General features: G+C 40.0%; 1 protein-coding gene across 1 annotated transcript in view; it reads right to left on the bottom strand.

Moving 5' to 3' along the window:
* PTPRR (protein tyrosine phosphatase receptor type R) overlaps positions 1–14,216 on the bottom strand; it is a 238,570-nt gene extending 224,354 nt beyond the window's left edge. The window contains exon 1 of the mRNA XM_045789581.2: positions 13,876–14,216. Coding sequence (XP_045645537.2) covers positions 13,876–13,933 — 58 coding nt within the window. The 5' untranslated portion in view covers positions 13,934–14,216. The remainder of the gene's footprint in view (positions 1–13,875) is intronic.
* Positions 14,217–19,388: the final 5,172 nt, after the last annotated feature.

Raw genomic sequence — 19,388 nt, 5'->3', positions numbered from 1 at the left:
GTGTGACCAAGAACCGCGAGTACCGGTGGAAAAAAAATCCGGACCCACAACTTAAAAACTTTTTGAAGATAGGAGAAGATCTTCATTACCTAGGGTTAGGCAAATAGTTCTTAGCTAGGACACCAAAATCATAATCCATAAATGAAAAAAAATTGATAAACTGGACTGGATCAAAAATTTTTTAATTTTGCTCTGTAAAAGACAATTGTAAAGAGAATGAAAAGGCAAGCTATAAAGTGGGAGAAAATAATTGTAAATCACATATCCAGCAAAGACATGTAATCAGAAAACAACTCTCGAAACTCAATAGTAAGAAAACAAACCAATTTAAAAATGGGCTAAAGTTGAACTCTTTGTCAAAGAGAATACATAAATGACAAATAGGTACATGAAAATCTGCTCAGTCCTATTAGCCAATAGAAAAATATATATTAAAACTGTGATACGATATCGCTGCACAGCTCTTAGAATTGTTAAAATGAATAATACCAACAATTCCCAGTGCTGGAGAGTCTCTGCAGAACTAGAAGTCTCATACCTTGTTGGCGGGAATGCAAAATGGCAAAGGCACTGTGGAAAATAGTTTGGCACTTTCTTATAAAGTTAAACAGACATCTACCAGCAATCCCACTTGTACATACTTACCCTAGAAAAATAAAAACTTATATTCACACAAAAATCTGCAAGCAAATTTTTGTGCCAGCTCTAGCCATAATTGGCCCAAATGGAAACAACTCAAATGTCCTTCAGTGCATGAGTAATCAACTCTGATACATCTATACATTGGAATATACATTGGAATATATATTGGAAAGTAATGAGCTACAGATCCATACAACAACTTGGATGAATCTTACAGGCATTAGGCTGAGTGGAAGAAGACAGTGACAAAACATCACATACTGTATGATTCCATTCCATGACATTTTTGAAAAGATACAAACTACAGTGATGGAAGACAAATCAACGGTTATCAGTACTTAGAGGCCGGGGGTGGGGGACATAGCATGAAGGATTTTCGGGGGGTGACTGACCTTTTATGTATTGTGATAGTAATTACATGAATCTATACATGTGTTAAAATTCATAGAACTATACCCTCAAAGAAGTCAACAGATTATACCATATTATGTTTTATAAGCTACTTTTTAACTCAAAACTTATCAAAGCATCTTTTCTCTAACTGCAAATCTATATAGTTAAAAAATGATTGACAAATTTATAGAAGGCCATTTCAGTGTGTACGTGGGAGAAAGCTAGATTTCATTGGATTGAAAAGTGGGAGGTAAAGTGGCAACAACAATGTGGACAACTTCAAAGAAGTGTAGGTGTGATAAGAGAATGACAGTGTGTTATCAGGAAGGGGAAGTAGGGTTGAGGGATTTGGTTTTTTTCAAGATAGGAGAGAAGTGAGCACTTTTACTCCCTCAAAGGAAGAGCCAGTTGAGAAGGAGTGGTTGAAAACGTAGGGGAAAGCAGGTGACATCACCGTAGACTGAGCTCTCCTGCAAGATTGGAGGAGTTGGGATCCACAGTACAGGCAGAGGGGTGAACCTGGGGTTGGAGGGAGATATTTCTTCTGTTACAACAGGAGGGAGGGTGGAGGGTGGGAACTTCTGGGGTGTTAAGGGATCTGGTGGTAGAGGTTGAGCAAGTCATCTTGTAATGGTTTCTATTTTCTCCTTGTAGAAGGGAAGTCATCTCCTGAGAGGGAAGACAAGGGAGGAAAGACAGTAAGCGTCAGGAAAATGAAGAAAAACTGAAACAGTTGTTGTAAAGAATGGAGATATAAAGTCGATATGTGTAGGATTCCTCATCTTCCCTGAGAACTCAGTCTGTTCCCAGAAGGGAGAGTGTCTCACAGAATGTTTAGTAAACAGCTTGTCAAAGGTACTCATGTGCATTTAAAATATAAGTACTTTGACCATAGAAGCAACACTTACATGCGAATAGCCAGTGTCCATGGTCATAAAATTCCATGATTTAAATTTCATTTTGGACAGACCTTGGTAATCTCTGGAGATGTTAACAGAGAGAAATGGATGAGATTACAATGCTCAGAGTAGGTTATGATTCAGTATTTCAGATTCAGTGTTGGTAATTCTTAGATGCACAGGGGAGAATGGCCTTGCCTGCACCCTCTCAGGATAAATCCTTGTATAGCAAGGGTTTAAATCAGTGTTAGTAACTTGTGAACGGAACAAAAGGATGAAGCAATGTTCTCTAAAGAGACCTGAAAAAGTGAACAATCAAAAAAAGGCAACTTTGTTCTCCAATCATTTTGTGAAAGGATAATCATTGTTTTTAAAGCGCTGCCACCACTTTCTTCTCTAGAAAGTGGATATAAATGGGTAACATCAGGGAAGTCCCTTGGGAATTTCTACAAGAGAAATGATGAGGCTCTCCTTTGATCTGTAAATGCCTCTCAGAAAAAGTTAAAAATACACAGGAGTACTAGTGAAAGCTCATATAGCAGATGCCTATTAATGGTAGCCAGAAAGGAAAGAAATACACTTTTTTAAAAAGCAATGGACTAGGAGGTAAGGGACCTAGATTCTAGTGCAAGACACCCCTCACCATCACCATCTGTGTGAACTTGAGCAAGTCTCCTCAGAGCTGAGCCTCCGCTTCTCCTCAGAGAATGAAAGTGGTTCTTGGAGACCTACCACCAGACTACAGTGACTGGACTTCAAGAAAAGAAAAGCCTCAATTCAATGAGATTTTGCAGGATGCTGATTTTTTCTGAAGAGATACATTTTCCCATAAGCACAGTAAACAAGTACACTTCTTTTCCACAAGTAAAATTTAAAAAGTTATACCTAAAGCTTTACAGTTATACTCACTTTTCCAATTTCTTCTGATGTAATGAAATGATATTATTATGTTTTTGTTACATGTAAGATAGCTAAGATTGCTATTAGCATCTAGTTCCCCTTAACTAAATTTGCTTTCCTCATATACCCTTTCATCAAAGCTCTTGTTGCATCCTCAAAACCCTTCCTTACAGAGCACAACTTCTGTGTTATGCAAGATAGAGATAGTGACCCTTTGTAATTTATTACTTTGTATCCTCTGAAATTTGTGAATTTTTTACCTTTCTTTTAAATCTAAGGCATTAAATGTCCAGACTATAGCCAAGTTTCAGTTTTTAATGTTTTGTTACGATTTAGAAGTTTTCCAAAAAGAACAAAACTACATACATAGCATAAACATTCATGTATCAGAAAGACTCAAAAGGCTGTTTTTCACTTTGTTCAAGTTTTGTTTCCAGGCATTAAGTGTGTCATTCAGCTCTCGCCACTGTTCTTTCCAAATGTCCATGTGTACTGTGACCGACAACTACTTTTCTCTGGGTCTAATCAATTAGATCAATAGACCAAATACAGTAAAAGACTTTGGGAACTTACAGGGGCAGGGATTTCCAGAAACAAAATCCTTGGATACAAGGAGGCTAATATTAAAACTATTCTTGTAGTTGTTCTGTAATTCCACTGGTAACGGTTAACATGAGACATCACCACAGTGCTCATCTCCAGCTATAAGGACCCACGGTAACAACCCTGAATCTTCGTGATGCATACCGCAGTCCTCCCGACATGTGATGACTGAGGTCCATTAGGATAACCTCCCAGTTATAACATATGGTCAATCCTACCAGTCTTTTAATAGAAAATTACACCAGTGTTGGAAAGAGTCCATTATGGTTCTGTCTATCTGTAACGCCAGTTTTATAAAATTCAGCTTGTATGTCTTAGCTACATTCTAACAACATACATACATGTATGTATGTATATATTTATAGGTACACACATTTGTTTTGTCTTGTATCCTGACAACAAACAACCAATTTGACCAATAAAAGATTCATCTTCAAATGAGCAATTATATCATAAAAAGTAAAAAAATAAAAATAATGAAATGAGAGTTTCTACAAGATAATGATTGAATTTATAAAAATTGTAAACCATTATGGCCCTCTGCCCCCAGAAGACTTGGATGAGTTTGTCACTGAAGGAACACTCCTTCCAGGAATGGTTTTCCTAAAATCTAGTCTGTGCACTGGTTTCTAGGATGTGAAAACATAATCCCATGAGGAGGTGTTGTCATTCTCTAAGACTATTTAAATGTTTCACATGTTTGGCCGGTGATGTGTCTAGTATATCTATAATAAAAAAAATTTAAATACCAAAGTAATTAGTCTATTTTCATAGAGCTGGCTCTATTCTTTCTGTAGGAGAGGATCTGAACTGTACAAGAATAAGGGATGATTTTAATTAAGGCATCTTGTAAACTTTTTCTGCATGTTCTTTGATATAAACACTCCTTCATATTTCTTCAAATATTCCATTAGAAAACATAGTTCCTACTCCCACTTCCAACCCACTGTAACTACTTACTTCTTTCTATTTATCTTATCCACCCAAAGTTGAGCTGTGCAATGGCAAACTCCACTCGGGAGTCACAGAAGTGACTGTCATTTCAGGAAAAATCCACTGGGTGCTACATGCTGGTGGCAAAATTATAATAAGCGAGTCTCATGTTTCTTGATTTCTGCCCAGGCTTAATAGAGTTATTTCTCATCTGATAAATATATGTTACAGAGTAGAACATAATACAGTTAGGACAGTACCCTTTGGGACAATGTGACTAGACATAAGTCATAAGGAAGGAATGGGTTTGAGACCACTGGACTCAGACTCTGCCCGAGGAAGTGATTCATGTCAGTTCAGACAGATGCAGTCAGATGCCCCCCAGTTCCTGAAGAACTGAGTTGAAGGATGTTTGCAGGAGAGGTTGACAGGAGTATGTACTGCTCTCTCTTAAATTCTACACAGCCATTAAGAGAAGAACTTCATCAAGATATGCCCTCTGGGGAAATGCAGAAGTAGAGAAAAATGATCACGTGGCTGGAAAGCTGAGAAATACTACCCTTTGCAGAAATCATAGGACTTGAGTTCCACATGCACTTGCTGAGTAATGAAGGAGGACATCTGTAAAATCTTCTATCCTTCAGTTATTGTTAGGCAAACAGCTGAAATATTATTATTTATAAAGTTACAGAGATCATGAATGATTTCCATCATTTTAAACAAGATTTTATTTATTTGTTTTAGAGAGAGGGAGTGTGTGCTCATGAGTGGGGGAGAGGGGCCGAGGGAGAGGAGGAGAGAATCTCAAGTAGACATCCCGCTGAGCGAGGAGCCTGAAGAGCTCCATCTTGCAACCCTGAGATCATAACCTGAGCCAAAACCAAGAGTCGATACTTAACTGACTGAACTACCTAGGTGCCCCACTTCCATCATTTTTATAGTAGAGTTCTCCAGATGACTTGAAAGCTGGGATCCAATAGCAAGACCAAGAAAAAAATGTGTTTCAAGAATAATTCTCACAGATTAAGAATTATGTTCAAACACAGCAAAATGAACATTAGAAAATACAAAAATTAAAATGTTGCCATAGTAATGATATTACAGGGATGTAAATGCCTGGATATTGGGGCAGGAGGAGGGTGAGGCAGGAGGTCCCCAGCAGCCACTTGAAGAGATCCCTGCCCTGGTCTCCTCTGCTTGCGTTTAGGGATTTGCAGGGCACTTGGTAGGCCCATTAAGTCAACACTTCCATTCCATTCTGCCTTAGTCCTTTCCTTCATCCTTTGAAATTAGTATCACTGGTCTAAGGGGCTGCTCTGTCATACTTCTTTGAAAAATGAACATCTTCTAGGAAAAGACCATGGAATTAACAGCTATTCTTATCTGGAGTAGCAAGTGTTCCCAGATACCAACCAACCGTTTGTCACCTGACCTCTCCTACCCCTAATCAAATAACACCTAGTACTTACATGGCACTTACTACGATTGTCCTGTTTAATACACAACAACTCTACAGTTGCATAGTATATAACCTCCGTCTTAAAAAGAAGAAATTAAAAAGTAATAATAAATAATAAAAATAAAAACAGAAAATTGAGGCTTTGAAAGATTAAGTAACTTGCCCTAAGTTACAGAGCTGGAAAGTGATCGTGTGTGGAGTTGAGCCCAACCACAACATCCATGCACTTAACCACTATGGTATTCTGCTAAAGGTTGTCTAAAAATTCGGCATTTTTCCCTTCATTTCAATTTTCTCTTAACGTCTCTCCTTAAGCTATTTCATTTTCTTCCAGGGAGAATAGAAATACTGTCTTGACTCAATAAGGCAAAGAAAGTAAATTGCTTATAACTTAAAACCACGCCTTCATATTAATGGTTTGATGGCCTTCCAAACTAACTCACCATATTATGTTCAGCACTCTTTGGATTAAGCATCTTTCCCAGTAACCCAGTGATCAGAGTTATGCATAGTGCTTGATTTCCCCTCCAGGGTCCATCCGGAGTTGGGGTGTTACTACAGTGAAAGAGCAGTAGAATCTTGCTCTGTACATGCTGCTATTTGGGTCAGCGAGACGCTCTTACTCTGTGTTCATTTCGTGCTCTTTTCCAAGGATCAGTAGCTTAGGGCTGCCTTAATCCATTCTGCACATTTAAGTCAAGACATGGGTACTGCTTCAGGTCTGAACAAGGAAAAAACTAATTTATGTCCTCACCAAACCTGGCATTTACTTCCGTGCAATTAAATATATTGATCTAGATTGCTGCATCATGTAAACAATTAGTTTTGCTTTGTTTTTGGTCCATGTGGCTGCAATTTTAAGGGACACCAACATCTTAATAAATAGAAATCAAAGGAGATTTGATTATGAGCAAAGTCTTGATAGCCTTATGAGGAAAAAATTATTTAAATGGGAAGTGCTAATAATGTTCACAATATAAATCTGCTAATTGTCATTCTGTGGCAAACATCATCACAATAACAGACACTTTATGGTGATGTTATTTGGGGAAAAGGAATTAGGAAATTTGATCTTAAAATAATAATTTACCATTAAATATTTTTTCAAAGCTATTAAAATCCTTTATGCTGGGAAATATCAGTGTAACTCTGGTGTGTCAGCATTTGTAAGTGCTTTGCAAATGAAGAATGCATTTATGGGCCAAGTAGGACCTGTAAAATCCCCTTTTAAAGGGAAAAATGGCTTTCTCTACCTTTTGAATTTGACTTTGTAAACAGCTTTTAAAAGATTTAACAATAAACTTACCATAAAATATGACATCCATGTTATCATTAGTACTAATGGCAATAAATGGGTCTTGATGTGTGATCCCATCATCTCATAAAAAGTGACTTTTTATAATTCAAAATCTAGTCTCCATTCTTCAGACGTAAGCATGTCTCTCTTTAGGTATAGCATTTTTCCATCAGAAAAAAAATGTGTGGTATCCCAAAACTTTAGGGTTCTATAAACAATTTCTCTACACATAAAAAGAGAGAAAGAAAATGTATACACCCATCCAAATACTCCCAAATTTTCTGTGATGGTTTGTTTTTTGTTTGGGGGAGGGAAGGAGGATTGGATTACTGGGAGTCTTGATATATTGAACCCACTAACTCACATTCCCACCTGATTATGAACGGGTACGTGGCTCATATTTGCTATTCCACGAGAGATGATGCCCAATTGGTAACCAGAGTTCAGAGCTCTGGTTCTATCCCTCAGTGCACAACTATCATGCTACGTATCCTGCCTAATTCCTTGATCTAAAATAAAGACATTCAGCTTACTCCCATCCATCTAGTACTAGAAACTCATATAGCAATGTCTAACTAGGTGGAGTTCGATACACAACTCCACTACAACTATCGGCATGCCCATGGCGCACAAACTTATCTCAGAGACTATGTTTAAATGAAAGCTTTTCTGTCTCATTTTCATTTCTTTGTAACCAATACATGTAAATTGGATTGAGGGAGCAGTAGCAAAATCAATTCTACTCTTTATGGTTATGAAGATGAGATGTAATCTTTTCATCAATGTAATTTATTAGAATTTATTTTGCCTAATACATCCGGAATATATTTATTCATTCATTGAACATTTACTGATGGCATACGAGGCAACAAGTACAGTCTAGGAAATGGAAATAGGGAAGACCTGAGAGTAGAAGACTCTGCCCTGCTAATGAGCTTGGGTTTTATTTTTAAAAAGAAGGAAATAGCTGTATTAAAGAATTTTACAAGGGGAGGACATGACCAGGTATGCTTTTTTTAGAGTTTTATGTGAGATACTATATGAGAAATAAGGACCTACTCCAAGGCAGTGACGTGAACACGGAGAGTGGAGAAGACTTGGTGACCTTATGGATGAAAGCAGCAAAGGAGGGGTCCAGGATGAGTTAACAGTTTCAGGCTTGGGTGACTGTGGGGGATCTTGGTGTTACTCACAATGATAGGAAATACAGAAATAAGAGCAATTGTGATGGGAATGCTGAGTACTAAAAGATTAATAGAAGATGCCCGTGGGATATCCAGTGACTCCTAGGTAATTGTAACTATACGATTGGGGTTCAGGAGAAATATCTGAGATTAAAATATGGATTTAGGAATCTTTGACATGACATCCAGGGAGATTGTACAGAGAGGGAAATAAAAGGAGGCGCCTAAGTTCCAGAAAGCACTAACCATTAAATACTACTCAGAGGAAGACCTAATAGTACAAACTGAAGAATGGCTGGAGAGATAAGAGGGAAGCTAGGAAGTAGTGGTCATCCAATGGAAATCAGTGAGGAGAACTTTCAAAATTCAGAAAGAGATCAAATTGAGTAATGCTGTAAATATGCATTGGTAAGAAAAAGATATCTTAATTATGTTCAACATATCATAAGTAGGACGATAGGATGAGGACTGGAGTTGGTAGAGAAATAAATGAGAAACAAAAAAGAGGAGGCCAAATATGGACAATGCATTCCAGAATTTTTACAAGGCACTACTCAGGGTATGATCTCTAATAGAACATGTAATCTCCAAGGTGATAGGAGCCTGTGATGTTCAGTATACGTATATGTGTGCCTTTTATGTGCCAAAGAAGCAGATAGGTTTGTCCAAGGGCTTTAAATCCTACTGGTAAACTAGCTGTATGAATCCTTTCATATCACTATAGCCATTCGTACATGTACGTATGAGGCATTTCACGAAGGACTGAAAATATAATGACCTGACAACGCATTTGAGCTGTACAGCATCTAGCAATCAATTTGAAGGACTTTGCCACTGAGTTGATCTGTAGTTCTGGTCTCTTGCAAGCCCATCCCATGTTGTCCTTAAGTTCACAATGGTAGAAAAGTCTGTTTGAGACAGTATGTTCCCGGGGCATGTGAGCTCCTAGGGAGAAACTTGAGTTGTGGATAAATGAGCTCTGTTGAAGTCCATTCTAGAAGTGGCTAAGTTGACTAAGTGTGCCTTGCATGGGTGCCAAGAAGAAACTAAATGCAAAAGGGAGAAACCAGAAATATCACTGTGTTATTTCTATTTATTCAATATATATTTTTAAAAATCTTTAGTAGATTTATGCCAGGCACTGCCCCAGGTGCTAGGCTGGGCAGGATCTGCCATTGATACAGCAGTAAACAGAACAGACAGATATCGTGCCTTCAAGGAGCTTACATTTCACTGGGGAAAGGGTGAACCACAGTAAACAAAGCAAATAAGTTAAATATATGATATGGAAGTTGGTGAAAAACCTCTGGGAAAAAAGTAAAGCAGGGAAGGGGTATTGAAGTTTTTTGCGGGGAGAAGATGAAATATTAAACAGGATAGTCAGTGAGGGCCTCCCTGAGAAAGTAACATTTGAATAAAGGCCTAAAATTAAGGGATTAAGCCATGGAGATACTGGGGAAAGAGTGTTTCAGGCAAAGAAAAAAGCAAAACATATGAGGGGGGCAAGTCCCTGGCATCTTCTTAGAATGGCAAGGAGACCAAAGTGGCTGGAGAGAGACAAAAAAGAAGAAAGTAGTGAGAGATGATATCAGAGAGATAATGGGGGAAGAGAATACGGTAGAACCTAGGCTGGTGTGAGGATTGTGTTGAGTGATTTTGAACAGGAAAAATGGATTCTGGAGTTCACTGAGAGAAGACACCTTAGAATCTTCAAGAATAACATATTTTCCTACCTATCAGTCTACCCTTTCTTTGGAAGGTGCTTCCACAAATGACTTCCCTGATCCTTTTGGTCTCACCATAGAACTCCTTCTTTTTCAAAGACTAAAGACCTTGACGATGCATTTCTCTGAGAGAGAAGGTACCATCTTCAGAAGACACTTCAAAGGCAATCTTCGTGCCATCCAGAAGGCTCAACAGGAAGAACAATGTGAAAATCGGAAAGAACCTTTTCCAGAGCTTAGGGAGAGAGTAATGCACTGAAATCACAGTCTGTGTGTTTTAGCAAAACATTCACTAGAAAAAACAAAGTTTTTACATGAGAATTTTTAAGATATTCTAAGACCTTCACTCCTTTGCAACTAAAATACTACCCAATAAATATCAGAACATAGTTCTTTGGGTAAAGAAAGAGAAAAAACACTGAAGGAAAGAAGCTATCTGTGGATCTTGGGGTACCATCAATATTATTGGGGCACACCTTCTCAGATATTCCTGAAGTAGTCTTTTCAACTGGTGTTTACGTATTACATGAGTTCATAGAAGGAATAAAGAATGAGGACAGCTAGGGGTACATGGGCGGCTTAGTGGGTTAAGCGCCTGACTCGTGATTCTGGCTCAAGTCATGATCTGGGGCTCATGGGATCAAGCCCAGCATGGGGCTCTGTGCTCAGCAGGGAGTCTGCTGGAGATTCTCTCTCTCTCCCTCTGCCCCTCCTTCTCTCTCAAATAAATAAATCTTAAAAAAAAGAAAAGAATGAGGACATCTAGGTAAAAAGGATTTGACACCAGTAACTCGATGGTGGCCTTTCCTATTAGAACCAGTATATGATTTCATACAGTACGTAGTCACAGGTCTGAACACATGGGCTTTCATCCTGACCATGCTGTTTACTGGCTCTTTACTATGTAAAGTAAATACTGTCTACCATTTACTGGAACTTAGTTTTCTTACTGGAATAGTAAGCAGTTGAATGGACAACAACTATAACTCTTCTTGTTAGAGAGATCTATGAAAATGAGCTGCCATGGAAAGAGTTGAGTCTAGGTTATCGAACAAGCTCTATGCTCCGTAATTTATTAGGATTATTTTACCTTGAGATGTTAATTACACAGTATTGTACCTCTTGTCCTCTTTTTGTCCTCATAGACATAACAAACAGACTACAGTACTTTTCCCTTTCGAGCCCGTTGGTCAGGGTTGGTCACTATTTATTTATTTACTTGCTTGCTTGCTTGTTTATTATTTTGCACAGTGTCTCAGGCAATCATGACCAAATAACTGGAGATAGCACTCAAGTTGAAAACAATTTGCTATCGTATCATTAGGGCAATGATCATCTGGAAAGTGACAAGTCCTAGTATAACTGAGAAGAGCACTCACATCCTGTCAGCCAATTTCTCCCTCCCTAAAGGGTTCTAACGTGTCATCAGTTCCACCAGCGTAAAGTAGTTGTTGGCACCCTGAGCATAACCAAAATGGATCAATTAGCTTTTCAGTAAAGAGGACTAGAAAGATAGAATTCATTTTGCTTCTTTATGAAGCCCACTTCTATCCTTAGAGGAGAGTCTTCTGTAAAAGAAACAAACTCAGACATTCAACAAGTAGCAGTATCAATGACTTCTTGATCTTCGTCCTCCCACGCACTTACTTTCTTATTACCCAAATCTACAAGAGTTTAGATCAAAAAGTATGTGTTTGTTTCAGTTCCAATGGAAAGTCCTAACAATGTTATTAAATAACTGTGATGAATTTTAATCTGATGACAGCTTGTGACCCACAAATTGCTGTTTAAAATTAAAATGCATTCAAAATGAAACGGCAAGACAACCACAATATTAAACTTGCAATCTGCTGCAAAAAACACCTATCAAAAGCATGATATTAAATATGAATATAATTAATTTCCATATTGCATCTTGCAACTGAAATCTGAAAATGATAGCCCATCAATGCATTGCCTTATTAATTTCAAATTGGTTGAATATATTTTTTTTCAAATTAAGAAGTCAAAGTAGAGATGGATTGGTTTGTCTTTGGTAATACACCCTTTGGCAGAGCTCCAGGTATAATCTAGGGCTATAGACTTCTAGGTTTCTCTTTTGATGAACAAAAGTCCTCTACTTTCCTCATCCCAAATCTTCACCTACAATAAATTTAGAAATGTTTTCCACCTGCTTAGTTTCAAGTTTATTTATAACTTTTAAGGTATAATTACTCAAAGTATATTAAATGGAATCTTTAGAATTTCTTATACATTAGTTTTAAAAAAATAACTACACTGACATTTTTCCTAAACTTGGTAAGAATTGAGGCTTAAAAAAATTTTTTTTGGCAATGGATGTTCAGTGATAGCATTAAACATAATAATGTAATAAAATTCAGCCCAATGTGTATTTTTTCATCCCAAATTTCAACATTTAAAGAACTGTATATGGTAATAAAATGATGTATTACAGCTGTTTCCAAATAATTTAATGTTGACCAAGTCATAGCAATTTGCTAGTTTTCAAAAGGTGCCAAAGAACTATTGAAAATTTCACAATAAAACATCACAATTATAACAATTAACATGTGTATTTAATTATAGCCTTAATATTCCTGTGCATAACTTGCCCAAGAGGTTCACAGTCCATTAAAATAGCACAGGCTAGAAATAAGAAAGTACCATATTTCACTCTCATTATTGCACACATAGGAAAGGAACTCACCCACTCTTTTTTAAAAGAGACCACAAGAATTGTAATTTTGCAGCCATTATTTTTATTCATTATCCCTGGGACATAATACATGCTCAATAAATGTTAGCTGAAGGAATGAATGAATATGTGTGACTGGGTGACAAGCAAACTCGGGTAAAATATCTAGTCTTTGCTTGCTACAGGGCTACTGCACGGACAACTGCTGTCGCAGTAGGGTGCCTAAAATCTCTGCCATATTCTATTTTGGTACATATGTGTGTAAAAATGATAAAGGATTCAGTCCAGCAAGTCCTTGCATTACACAGAGGCTGCATGTATCCAAAAAACAGGATCTGTAGTGACATTGCATATAAAATTCCCCAGGTACTCCCTAAGGTTTGCTCCCATTCAAAATCTAATACTGGTTCTGATATCAAATATATTTATATTTGGGCACAGTCTCACTGTCACTCTTGGCTAGTCCTCACCAAATTTGTCCCAGGGGCAGTGCCTACCCCGGGATTGTCAGCCTTAAAACTGTGATTGGGTTTTTGTTTGGTGCCCTCGGACGCTGACCATGATGCTGAAAGAGAAGAGGGGGTCCTATTTTAAACCTTTCCTTCCTCTTATTGGCTTAGAAAATTCGAGTGACAAGAGCAGGGGCCAAAGGAGCCTGGAGCGGCATCATTAACGTGAAACATGTATTTCGATCTTTTGGGCGGAGATGTGGTCCTTCAGGTTGCAGCCAATGCATCTCTGTGAGCTCTCGCTAAACCCAGGGACCTTATGGATGTAGCCGCTGCAGTAGAAAAGGTTACATCCAGCAGGATGTCTTGTCTGTCTCCTGAAAAACTGGCAGTCAAGTGCATAGCCTAGAAACAGGATCGGGGAGTCTAGATGGAGGGGAAAGAAAGGGGAAGCAAACCTGTGTTCATATTGAAAATGTTCACTATTATTCGTACCAGGTAAGGACATACCGAGAGCTGATTTTAGCTTAAGTTTTCAGCCTCAGTCTTCCAACAGGTGCACAACTCCCTCACCCCATGCCTGTCAGTACTGTCCTGCTTTCTCTTGGCGAGGCAAGAAGCTTTTCCTAGAGTCCTCAAGCATGTGCAGTTTCCCAGCTCATCCACAGCTCCAGCTCTACGCCCCGCAACCCCTTACCTGCAGCGTGAAGATTAAGAAGCAGGCACAGCGCAGGGAAGCTGACTGCTGTCCGCATGGTGTTTGCATTGAGCGGTGGAGGAGGAACTCCGCCACGACCCCACTTCAGGCAAAGTGTGATTAGAAAGAGCCACCGCCGAGGGTCCTCCGGTCTCCGGGTTTCATTCTCAGGTCCTGGCTGGGTTTGCAGAGCGGTCTGTGGCGCCGGTAGAAGCCAGCACCAGCTTCGCCTCCCGAAGAGAGGGAGGGAGGGAGGGAGGAGGAGGAGGAGTAGGAGGAGGAGGGAAGAGGGCGGAGCAGGGCAGGGGCGAGGCGCTCGGAGGCGGCTACTGCTCGGCCTTCTGGAAGCCCGCAGCCGTGGCGGAGAAGGCGGGATGGACTCCCGCGCCAGCTCTGGAGCCCTCCGCGCGGGGCCAGCGCAGCGCCGGCAGCAGCCAGCCGCGCCGCGCCTACTGAGCATGCCCAGCGCTGGCCCTCGCGCCGCACGGAGTTTCGAAGTGAAATTCCACTTCTCCGGGTCTTCGCGGCGGCTGCGAGGGGGCAGGCTCCTCCGCGGGGGGCTGGCTCTTCCGTCGGGGACGTCGAGCGGCGGGTATCAGGGAGAATGGGTCAACGACCTGGGGGTGGGTGGGGCAGGATCGATGAAGGCCTGACCGGAGGAACCGGAGGACCTCAAGATCCACCCTACTCCTTCCAATGCACGTGGACAGAGCTCACGGCTGGTCGAAGAGTGACCAACTTCCTAGGGCCGCCTGCAAGGATATTCAGTGGTATCTTCTGCTTGCTGAGCTTGCTGAGCACCTTGGATTGCCTGGGAAAGCTTTCCCAAAGCACCTGCGCAGCACCCTGCCTTGGGGGTTGGGGGGAGGTGCCTTCTTTCCAACAGCTTTCCCCTTTTCCTTTCTCGTTCCTCTCTCTCTCTCCACCTCAATCCCTGTATTTATTTTTTTTATTAAGATTTTATTTATTTGTTTGACACAGAGAGAGAGAGAGAGACAGGCAGCGAGAGAGGGAACACAAGCAGGGGGAGTGGGAGAGGAAGCAGGCTCCCAGCAGAGGAGCCTGATGCGGGGCTCGATTCTAGGACTCTGGGATCACGCCCTGAGCCGAAGGCAGATGCTTAACGACTGAGCCACCCAGGCGCCCCTCAATCCCTGTATTTAAACTTTCTCCTGACTCAAGCCCAAAGTCTATGACCATTGTGACAGAAAGAAATGAGGCATACTTTTAGACTAGTAAGATATATCCATGTAATTGAGATAATCATCTTTAGTCCCCGTTTACTTTCTAAGGTGAAAAGTGATAGAATCACCTCTGTACCTGGGCTTCTCTGGTCCAGCTCTGTGTCTCTAGGTAGACTACAGCAGTCTGTGTAATAGAGGTGGCCCCCACCCCCATCCAAGACTTTGTAGTGTGGAGATGATTATATTAGGCTAGTGGCCAGTTACTCCTCATCATGAAGTTCCCCTGCCAGACTCCTCTCCCTTAACCATCCCTGGAGCACCAGCCTTTCTGCTTCTGTGTCTTTGTAGGATGCCCTTGCCCCTTCCACTTGCATCACCACCTCACTCAAGCTGCCAAAGGTCTAACCTTGGTCTCACTTTTCCAGAAAGCCCTGGCCCAACTCCAGATTACAGTGATATTTCCTTTCCACACATGAATGTATACACAACATTTACTTAGCATTTCCTCATTTTTTTCCAGATGTTCATCTGTCTGTGGTTTGTTCTACAGCACAGTTGAAAGGTCCAGAAGAACTTCTTCATGTTTGTATCCTTAAATTGAGTAAAGCCTTTCTAGGCAAATAAGAGGTACCGATAAGGCTTGTTGAATTGAACTGCATATCTCACTCAATGCTTTCTTCCTCTATCCACTGTGAATTGGGACAATTAATGGGAAATACGCTACCCCTAGAGCTTAAATTAGGCAAGATCTCATAAGATCTGATCTGTTCAGCTGTGTCATTTCCTTTATAATTTATTTCACCACCAACACTGAGAGACAAAGCCAGGAATTGCACTGAAACAGGTGGGAGAAGGGAAGAATGATATATATTTTTAATATGAGATAGCGCTTCGATGCTGAAAATAGAACTATATGCAGCTTCATTTCCCCAGCCCTTGACGGCCCTGCTCGGGTGTGCCCTGCACCATTCCTGTGGCGCCACCACATCGCCCAAAACTACTCTAAGCTGCAACCCCTTCCCCTACTCTGGCTCCACTTTGCCCTCGTCTCCTCTTCCCATAATGTGTATCACTTTCTAACATACCCAAAGAATTACTTATTAAATCTCTCATATATTGTCCGTTTCCTTATCCTGTTCCCACTCCCTGCAGTGGAATCTGACCTAAAATGGCAGAGATCTTCGCCAATTTCATTCACTGATGTGTCACAACTGATGAGAACGGGGGCTCTCACAAAATAGGTGTTCCAAAAAAAAGAATAAATTAAAAGTGACTGTTGATAAAGGTCAATACTGATCATTAGCCCTGCTCTTTGGAATTTGTACTAAATAGACATTCGAAATAATTTATTTAGCTGTGCTTAAAGCTTACAGCAGTTACCCTTCTCATCTAACATCTGGTACTAGAGTTGCTGTATAGAGTTGGGGGAGACGACGGTAGCCCACTTAAAACGGGTGTGCTCCTCTTATTTTCTTCCTTCCAAAAAAACACAAAAAACAAGCAAACGAAAGCAAAACAAAATGAATTGTCAAACTTACACAGGTCTCCAAGAAGGAAATGCAGGTATGGGCGTGCAACAATGCTGCAGCTATGTCGTGAGCCCCCTGCTCTCCTACAGATAATTCCAACATTTTCAGGGGAAGGAGAGGAGCATTTTAAAGTTTCAAATAATGTAATTGGCTGTGACTTTGCCAACAAGCAGTCAGCTAGCTATTTTTTTTGCCCAGGGGTACAGGTAGCCGAATTATTAAACCGTGCTTGAAAATCCCCTTCACAGCACATTTTTCCAATTTCCAATTTGACTAGATTTACAATGAAAATAGTTCAGCATGGTAAAAATAACCTCGAGTGAGCTGTAATTTCGGTGACTGGACATTCATTATTAATTTACTTGACGAGGATAAAGGAGTAAGAAAAATTCATATTCCTTGGTGAGTCGATTTAATATACTTCTAATGGATTTGATCCCCCGACATGTGAAGTCAAAGGACAGTAAGTGAATTAGCCAATTAGTGAAAAAGGCGACCCCTTAACTCTTTGAGAAATATTCCCTGTGAGTCCCCAGATGCTGCTCTCCTTCGACTCTGCTGTCTAACACTAGTGAAGGCGACTTTGGTGTTCTAGTGAAGCCCGGGTAAAACACTGCACCAAGGTTTTAAAAATTAGTTCCAATTCGGAGAGGCATGGAAATTAATACGAGAGTGCCATAGAAATTAGTAGAGGCCCATAGAGCAGTGTCCTAAAGGAAACGATTTACACTCTGAAAAATAAGTGGGAAATTATTAACACATGGACTTTTCTTCCTCATTAGATGTATAATCTCTGTTTCTTAAGACATGAGATTCAAGGAGAATTTATACAGAAGAGAAGCCTCTTAAAGTTTTCCTCAACACAAATTTAACTGTTTTGAGCTTCCACATTAACTTGTCTATAAATGGATGATAATTATTCGTGCTGGCCACCTTTCCTTAGAACACTTTATAGATAGAGAAATTAGATCTACTGCCTGTTAGTTTCCTACTAAGTTATTTAAATTACTATTATTATTAAATGTAATGGTATATAATGTTGATTGACTATGTCCTATGTGACAAGCTCTATTCTAAGCATAGGGATGTCCCCTTTAAACTTTAGAATTTCCCCCACAAGGAAGCATTGCCACCACCCTAGAGATGAGAGAGTGGAGGCACAGAGAAGTAACTTGCTTGAAATCAAGTAGTAAGTAATCAACCAAGTTGGTAAAGCTAGGATGCACAATCAGATAATTTGATTCCAAACAGCGATGCCATACTTCTGTGTATATAATAAGTATGTATGGTGTCAGCTGTAGATGGCTCGTTAGAATTAGATCCCGGCCAGGACAGGAGCTCCTGACCCTAGCTCTGGCAGTAAAGCTTATGGTGAGAAACACCCGTAGGAGAAGGTCTCCAAGAGGATGAAACACTGCTCATGGCAATAGACTCTGGGATCTAGAATCCAGTGAACAAAGACAAATGGCAAGTAAAATCATGCTTAGAAGAACCCTAAGAGAAAGACGTTTAAGGCAATATAGAGCAGAATAGAGGAAATGATCTTTCTGGGGAGGGTGGCAGCAGAGGTGGGGACATGGAGCAGGCAGGAAGCTGTTAGTGAAGTAATGTTAGTAATGTTAGTAAATGAGCTGAGTCTGTCTAGATAGGTCGCTTCCAACTGTTCTACATGTAGAGAGAGACCATGAGACACGAAATAGTGAAGTGGATTCAAGGAACTTCTGAACGTGTACAGGAACACAGCGGACAGTGACCGACACTTTACTGCGATTTGTAATGTGCTTCCCCGGCTCCATCCTCTACAGGGTCTCTTCGTCAATCCCAAAGTCTTTTTCGTTTTGTCTGAGAGATATCTGTGTATAAGAGAGGGAAAAAAAAGAATAACGATTTATTTTTACATCGTAAAGAATTGATGTGAATTAAACTATATTCAAAGCGATGGGAATTAAACCATATTCAGCATGAAAAGGAGTGAATTGGAAATTCATGGGTGAAGATACCATGTTCAGGTGTCTGGAATCATCATTAATTTCTAAAAATATTCTCTCAACCATAACAGGGCAGAAGTATGAACATACAGTGAAGAAAGCAGTAAAATAGCAAGAGAGCACTAAGAATGGGAAGGAAAAGCCCTAAAATTTACAAACTGTATGTTATCACATTGGACTCTCACAAAGAGCTCTATGGGGTCTTATTCCCCTTTTGTGATGAAGGAAGAAACTGAAATTCTGTGAGGCTAGTAACTTGCCCATGGCCATTTATCTGGTAAGTGGTGAGGCTGGGATTAGAGCTCCAGAGCCCAAGCAATATGAGGCCAACAACTGTATTGTACTGCCTCCCTGATTAATGAAAGCATTTACTTCATGGCTTACATGGAAAACATAGTATTTTTAACCCAAGAAACAGACTTCAAGATTGATTCATGACAATTACAATTTACAACCTAACACAGCTTTCAGAGTTATCCATTTGAAGTGTTTGGTACACACATAGACACACACACACAGCAATGTCTATTCTAAGAAAAAAAATTAGGTACCCAAAATAAGATATATATTTTTCTATACATATGTGAAATATGCTATCCTAGTAAAACATAAAATCGCAAAGACAGAAAGCATATGGGTACCTATGGATTCTGCTATTGGTTCATCATTAAAATTTTATTCAAAATGAAGTATGAACTTTCCTTGGAGTTAGCCGTTGGTACCAATGTATTGCATTGTCATCATTCCCTTCTTTCCCTCTGGCACCACAAAGGTCAGATTCATCCAAGACGTCGGTAATAGATTTACAAGCT

The sequence above is a fragment of the Ursus americanus genome, chromosome 17 (genome assembly GCF_024610735.1).
Source record: "Ursus americanus isolate L20-20 chromosome 17, mUrsAme1.1.p, whole genome shotgun sequence".
Taxonomy (NCBI): Eukaryota; Metazoa; Chordata; class Mammalia; order Carnivora; family Ursidae; genus Ursus; species Ursus americanus.
Note: the sequence above shows the minus strand (reverse complement) of the source record. Positions and strands in the feature narration are given on the sequence as shown.